The 7821-nt window shown below is 35.6% G+C and overlaps 1 protein-coding gene across 1 annotated transcript; it reads left to right on the forward strand.

Annotated features, from left to right (window-relative positions):
• Positions 1 to 2239: 2239 nt before the first annotated feature.
• On the forward strand, positions 2240 to 7118 carry LOC104947258 (syndecan-1). Its single transcript, XM_010773238.1, has 5 exons — positions 2240 to 2366; positions 5489 to 5573; positions 5705 to 5778; positions 5863 to 5953; positions 6037 to 7118. The coding sequence occupies exons 1-5, from the start codon at positions 2301 to 2303 to the stop codon at positions 6198 to 6200; spliced, it is 480 nt and encodes a 159-aa protein (XP_010771540.1). The 5' UTR covers positions 2240 to 2300; the 3' UTR covers positions 6201 to 7118.
• The last annotated feature ends 703 nt before the right edge of the window (positions 7119 to 7821 follow it).

The following is a 7821-nucleotide window of genomic DNA, read 5'->3' on the forward strand; positions in this document are numbered from 1 at the left end:
GGGGGGGGGGGGGGGGGGGGGGCTTTTTGTGGGATTAGTGGGGTGGGGTATGTGTTGGCATGCTGTGACAGGTTTTAATCCTTGGAATGATTTTTTTCTTTATCATGTTTTGTGTAACATCTTATCTGTCTTGTACTTTGAGATGAACACTGCCCTAGAAACGGTATCTTTATGTACTGAATAATCATCTCTTGCGTAGAAGTAGTTTAGCGATGTATAGCATCTTTATGTATGAGTAAATTGTTGCTTTTGGGTAGGGGGCTTGAAGCGACGATGGGAACCCCACCGCCTAAAGTCAGAGTAGAGTAAAAAAAAAAATGTTGTGAAGTGAAGCTTATCCCAGCTTTGTACATCTGAGGTGAAATGAACTAGAAGTAGTGGGAGGAGTTGAAGAAAGGATGCCGAAGGAACCTTTTTTTAATGGTTCTGTTTTTGTTTTTTAAAACCTTTTTTCATTTGGTTGGGTATGCAAGTGCGTTGGTGGAGGCTGGTGGGGCCATCGAGAGCTATGCGATTTACCTGTAATGCTCGTAGTGACGGCTTCTTTGCTTCAAATGAATAATTGTAGAATACATGTAGTATATGTGCAGTTAATAAATGTAATGTTATTAGTTAATTGAAAAAAAAACGTCTAGTCGTGGTGTTGACAGGCCTTGCTCTAAATTTGTAGTTATGCTTTTATTTCGTCTGTACAGTTGTACATTTGTAAACGTTTATGCTGTAAATGGGATGTCTTTTACACTTTTTGGGGGAGATGAAGGCAAAGATGTGCATTTTGATGTGTGTATATTCATCACTCCTTTCCCCTTGAATATAATGTATACAGTTTTATTTGATCAAGTGTTATTTTAAAGGAAAAAAGAACTTTATGGCTTCACAATCTGGCATGGTTTTTGTTTTTAATCTGTTATGGGAAAGGCCAGCCTCTATTTGTACTGGAGCTGAAACATCCACTGTTAGTCTTTCTAAAGTGTGACAGTTTAAAAAGAAGAAGAAAAAAACACTCTGTACTAAAACTGAGGCTGCATTTAGTCCTCTCTGCTACCATGGAAACTTCACAGGATATGACAAGAATTATTTTTGTACAGAAGAGTGCTGTATTTTGGAACAGCTTCTACCTTGTAAGCAAAAGCAATGTAAAATATTGTCAATTATATAAATATGAACATATGAGTTTTGTCACACTGTCAAAGTCATGTACATTTTCAGGTGGCCTTATGTACATTTCCAGATGTTAGATGAAGAAAACAAACTCATTTTTGGAAGCAGAATTGTGACTATGTAATGATTAAACTGTTCTTCTAACATTTGATCTGCATTGTTGTGTTTTTTTGTTCTCATGTTTCTTTAAGCCTTTTTATCTTGTTTATAAATGTTTGCAAGGATGTGTTACTCCTGATAATAATCTGTGTCCAGATGGAGAAAGGGTCAATGCATCTTGAACTGGTTTTAATATTTACTCTACTAAATGGTAGGCCAATCACAATATAACTAAACACTGCCTGACTTGATGCAAATTCCTATCCCTACTAATGACACTTAAACAAAATGTCCGCACTAATGGCTGAAAAAAAACTAGCCTAAGCACTTGATTGTTAGGAATATTGACCAGTGGTAATGCATACTGTTTACACCATATCGCTACTCTACATTTTAATTGGTTGTAGAAGTTGTATAATTAATAACATTTAAATGAGCTGATTGTAGTCAAGGGATTTCAATTGATTGTAGTACAAATACAGCTGCATCCAAATTTTGTGTAATACAACTTTGCATCATTGAAATTCAGACAATTCTGACAAAATTGACCATATAAAAAATACTTTGCATTGTTTTACATGAAACTTCCCAAGGTATATAAGCCCACCTTGACCTGCTACAATAATACAATACTGCTAGTGCATCAATAATAGGCTAATTGATCAAATATGACTTTTGATAGTAGCAATTTGTACTAAAAGTACTTTTATCCTTGCACTAAAATTGATCGCAGAGATTTTGCTTCATAGGTATTTTATTCTGTAAAAACATTTACAAATGATTAAGGAAGCCAAATATATTTGTATGTACGTAATTATTATTTCTTGCAACTAAGGACATTTTCTGAAGTTACATGGACCCATTCAATAATTGTAACTGGTTCAAATATTGTGTTTTGAATTAAAAACACGAGTGGATGTTTATCAGGGTAGCATCTAAAGGTCACCGTTGAACCTGTTTATTGGTGGGCGTGGCTTGGGCGGCCAGGTAGAGGCTCGAGGAAGAGTACAAAATAAACTGAACACCAACTCAACCCAAACATGAGGATTTATTTGAAAGCTTCCTGGTTTTTGATTTTGGGATTAATACATCCTATCAATATGTCGGTAAGTAAAACACACTTTGGCATTGTAGACATTACGTCAATCTCGTGCTCACCTTTCTCACTTCCTGAAGTTACCCGGTGCTTATATTACTTCACGAAGGTGTGTTTGTTGTTTTACGACCTTGTTGTTTGTTAAGCCTTGATATTAATTGGAAATCTTTTTAAATGTTAGTTACAGTGACCAACATACATTTAATCGAATTTGTTGATTTTCAGTGGTGTAAGGTATTGAAGTACATTTACTCAAGTACGATTTTGGGCTACTTACTTTATTTAAGTATTTAAATGTCATGCTACTTTATACTTCTACTCTACTTTATTTTGTAAGCCAATATTGTACTTTTCACTCCACTGCATTTATTTAACAAAACTAGTTATAAATATATACTTTTAGGTACAGATATCCAGCAGCAATATATAAAGTAATTAAATTAGCTCCACCTTTACCAGATGTGGTGAACACATTAAAGCATCAATAATCATAATGTACTCATTTCATATCTATATATAAAAATGAAAACCAGGTGCGTTTCAACAGAGGACATCACACTTCCCATTTTGTGGTTTCAACGCGTCATGTGGCTTTCAGTAGCAATTATATAAACAAGAAGAGCCGCATTTATTTTTATTTCACAGATATTTCATACGTCCACGGATGAATATCTTTATAGTAGGCTACATGCATTTTGTGAGAAAAAGGGGTGTACCTTGGACTAACCTCAAAGTAAAAGTCTCTTCTATAACATGAAAAGTCTTCAGACTAAAGTGATTGAAAACATAATGGTTTTTTTTCAAGTTCATACAAATCTGATACAAATGTTTTACTTCCTAAATAGTGTTTTAAGGCAACATCACAATTAAAAACATTTTGTATCTCTTTTATGAATTGTGTTTTTGGTCAATTTATTTAGTTTGTAATCATTACGTGTTAATGACTATGTAAAGCAAGTTGAATTGCATTTGTGTCTGAAATGTGCCATATAAATAAACTAACCTTAACCTTACAAGTCAACATAAATTGAAACTTTTCCATATCCATGTTGTCATTAATTAAGATGAATTCAAAACAAAATTATTAAAATATTATATTTAATAGCACTTTTATATCACTGTCATCTCATTGCTTTTACATGTTTTTCGTTATTTTCTTTGAAGAAGTCCAAAGTAAGTGAAAGGATGTGTGTCTTTGTTGGTGTGGTTGACCCACATTGTTCTTTTTTTGTCTCAGTTTCGCTGCTCTGATGTCTGTTGGCCTTTAATTCTTGGTACGGAAATTCTTTCACACTTGGTGATAGATGTCATATGCAATAAACAGGCTTTAATGTGGTTTCCAAGTCAAAGTGCAGTAAGACGTCTTATGTACAATGTGGCTAGTCCATCTCAGGGCTAACACACAGACAGAAAGCATTCGCATCTTGGGTTAAGTTCATCTTTCACTCATGTCTGTAGAAAACCCTTGCAAACATCAGGTGAAACAAACCATGGATAAGGTTCAAATTAGGTTCACTGCATCCCTTTTAAGCAATAGTGCTGCTTGACAATTGTTTCCAGCTGTAAACATGTCCACGCTGTAAACATGTCCACGATTACAGCTGGAAGCACGGACAGTATGACACATCAAAAAGTCCACTGATCCAGGGAGGTAACCAAGCCACATTTTATTCCTGGGTGGGGATATTTACAGTATGACTGTTCAGATTGTTCTTTACTCAATCCAATCAAGAGTAATGCTTTTCTACCCCTGTTTCAAGGCTGTAAAACATTATAGTTTGTATTTCATTAAGAACAGCAGCTTTATGTAATGTACATTGTTTACAATTGATAAAGACCATTACGTTTCTATCAATGAGTCTAGCTTGTCATTTATTTAAAGAGAAATCTTTTTAGGAGCTTTTTATTGTTGTGCTGAGCTGCTACATACACTGTGTTGAGTCCAAACAACAGATCATGTGTTCTTTTACCTTTACGGCTTTGCTAAAGCAGCTGTCACACTGTCCCGAAATTGACACCCGATGGACACACGATTAAGGAAATTTTCAAATTCGGCTCTGATCGTAACAACATCGGGCCATTCGTGAGGGCATCTTAGGCCATCGTAGGCTATGACCGCCGGTGGAGTTTCTCAGGCTCCGGCAGCAACTTCGGGAGCGGTGGCAACATCTTTGGCATCACAAAGCATTGCCGAAGGACCTTGTGAAGGTTCATTTTCGTGTAGACTTCGTGTGTCCATTTTGCCCTTCGTAAGGCATTCNATCGGGCCATTCGTGAGGGCATCTTAAGCCATCGTATGACCGCCGGTGGAATTTATCAGGCTCCGGCAGCAACTTCGGGAGCAATGGCAAAATCTTTGGCATGCCAGAGATGGCTTAAGATGCCCTCACGAATGTCCCGATGTTGCTACGATCAGAGCCGAATTTGAACATTTCCTTTATCGTGTGTCCATCTGGTTGTTTTATTTCACAACAAAATCATGTAAACATATTATGTAAATAACCCAATTTGTATTCTGTGAAACTAAAAAGGATATAATATATTATTTTGAAGGCGAGGAAGTTGTTATTGCTATGGAAACAACATGACGGAGAAAACGTAATATCTTCTACATATAAAGACGGAGAAAGTAAAGAACAAAGTCGGAAAATATCAGTACAGTATCATAATACTTTAACATAATTGTTTGTGTTACTTTAGTTGCAGTTGTATGTCTTAAATGTGATGTAAATGTTGCCTTCGTGTGTGGTTCGGGGCCATCTTCGTGCGAAATTCACAATTCCATATTCGTGTGTCCATCGGGTGTCAATTTCGGGACAGTGTGACAGGGGCTTTAAGGGGTGGAGTTATTTTACCATGTAATTCAAGCTATAATATGTACTCATTACACTTTATTGGTGATAACTGCATCATTATGGGTTTGTCAGCCACAGTGTGTTTTGACATTGCATCAGTGGGACTTTGTATCCGAGATATGATTCATTCTTTATTGTCCTCTTAAGGAAAGTACCTTCATAGGCTTACTTAGCCCAATGTCTGTTTTCATATGTCTGATAATAGCAGCAACAGGAAACAGTATTGTGTTGAACTGCGTCTTTAAATATCTTCATCCCTTTTTCTCCATGAAATCAGTTTCCTGGCCCTCCAGAAGACTTGGAGGGATCAGGATATGACTTGGACAATTCTGGCTCTGGTTCAGGAGATTGGTCAGAACAAAGTAATGCTGAAAACCACAAACAAAGACTATAGAAATGTTATACTCCACTTAACGCAGTATCTTCTGTTCTTGTCATTCTTTTTCAAAAACCAAACACAATAGGCTACATGTCATACTCTCTGTCTCACCAGGTGAAATTAAAAACACCAACAGCAAAGATATCCACATGTTAGCAGCAGGAGGTGGAACCCAGACTAACTTTGATGTACGGTAGAGTCTCACTTCTTCTTAACCTCGAAGATGGCAGAGCAGAAAATAAGTTTTTAATCCTGCTCTTTTTTTATTATAGGGTACTTCAGACCTGAACGACAACATGGGATCAGAATATGTTCTTGTGGCAAGCAGCAAGATCTTTTTGGATAACAAAGAAATCTTTGCTGGTACTTTGCCTTACGGTACATTAAGCATATTTGACAGAGTTTTACACTGTGTGATTGTTTCTAACTCAGTCATTTGTGTTCAGCTGTTATTGCAGGAGGACTGATAGGAGTGGTTCTTGCAGCTGCAATGGCTGCAATATTAATCTATACATGGCAGAAGAAAGATAATGAAGGATACGTCCTGGCCCAGCAGACGACTTCACGTGGAGATTATCACAGACCCAACAGGGAAGAAGTGATTGTTTAACTTAACATTTTAACACCAATGTTTATGTTTTAAAGGGAGGTTGCCAGGCAAATGTATACCTTGGGAGCGACTGTAAACGTGTTGTCTTCTCTTAATGTTGGGGATGAATCGCTGACTATCCCACCTAATACAAATGTATCTGCAGTTGTTCATTGATAATGTATTTATATTTATGAAGAATTGTTTTTGTTTACTATCTTAAAAAGAATTGGGGATTGCTTTGTTCTACACAGGGCCTAAGGTAAAGTTTTGCAACTAATTTTAACTTGCTTTATTTCTTTATAAATTATGGATTGTCAGCAGGTGTATGATCTTATTTGGCATTTTTTGTGTGTAAAGAAGATCATAGATGTAGTATGTGATTAATTATCAACCATGTAAAATACACTTAGCTATGTAATTGTTTTAAGTGGCTGCTATCTTTGCTTCCATGCACACTTTTTTGTAGCTTTTACATTTAAAAAATACACTTTATGGGACTGGCTTTATGAAACTTAGCCATTGTTATTGTTGTAAGTAACACCACTGCTTTTAATACTGTAACACTTCAGAATGTATGCTGTGAGCCTCTCCCCTCTGTTACTCCCAGGTGTAACAGGGCCTTTTAAGCTGCATGCAGGACTAATGACCTCATTATTATAAATTCCTGACTAGAGTCCTGGTTTAACCAGAAATACTTGATTAACTGTGTTAAATAGGGAAACCTCAGCATTATCCCCCTTTACAGTGCGTTAAATAATCCATGTGACATGAGCAATCTAGGGTGAACTCATTGCAGGGTGCATAATAAATGTAAATAATAATACAATTTGGTAATAATGATGAGCTGCTATGTAACTATCTCGTAATATCATCTAGACCCTAGATATTTACTATTTTTGTATTTGATAATTGTTGATAAAAAATATCAATCCTGAATGTCTTTATTTTTGTTTTACTAGCATATAACTAGAGTGTATGTATAAGGTTTATTTAATATATGTATGTACTAATCAGGAAAATGTGATTGATTTTCAAATGGTAAAAGATGAAGTTGCAAAATAATGTACACCCTCCTAAAGGTAACACCATAACACTTAAAAGGGCAACTGATTGCTAGATGAGGAACTGCCACTTGAACTGTTGTTAATTAAAGGAATAATTGAATAACTCTCACACTTAATACTGACAATAATGACACCACATAGAGAATATTGTCTGGAGACTTTTGCAATACAGATGTTTAATTGTAAAAGAAAACGACAAGGATAAAATATCCTTTTCAACAACCTAAAAAAGCCTATTAATAATAATAATAATGATACACTTTATGTATATATAGAACCTTTCAAAACATAGTCACAAAGTGCTTTCACATAAAGATACACAAAGAGCAAGTGAACTAAATAACAGCATCTTAACATAAAAACAGGTTGAAAATAATTACACTAAAATGCATAGATAAAGAATAAATAAATAAAAATAAAGTCACATAAAAGCAATTCTAAAAGAGTGAGTTGTTAAAAGTGATTTAAAAGAGCAGACATATTTTGCAGCACTATTCTGTAAATGTCTTCACGCTCATTGGTTGAGATTCCTGTCAGTCAAAGTTACCCTCTATTCCCCGTGTGTTGTTATCGCG

The sequence above is a fragment of the Notothenia coriiceps genome, unplaced genomic scaffold, assembly GCF_000735185.1.
Source record: "Notothenia coriiceps isolate Sejong01 unplaced genomic scaffold, NC01 NC01_scaffold00012197, whole genome shotgun sequence".
In the NCBI taxonomy this organism is placed as follows: domain Eukaryota; kingdom Metazoa; phylum Chordata; class Actinopteri; order Perciformes; family Nototheniidae; genus Notothenia; species Notothenia coriiceps.

What these genes read in the sequence shown, in the direction of transcription:
- LOC104947258 (XM_010773238.1), top strand. Translation starts at nt 2,301, where the DNA reads ATGAGGATTTATTTGAAAGCTTCCTGGTTTTTGATTTTGGGATTAATA. An exon ending in TACATCCTATCAATATGTCG is followed by an intron (nt 2,367 to 5,488) that starts GTAAGTAAAACA and finishes CCATGAAATCAG; the next exon opens with TTTCCTGGCCCTCCAGAAGA. An exon ending in AGGAGATTGGTCAGAACAAA is followed by an intron (nt 5,574 to 5,704) that starts GTAATGCTGAAA and finishes CTGTCTCACCAG; the next exon opens with GTGAAATTAAAAACACCAAC.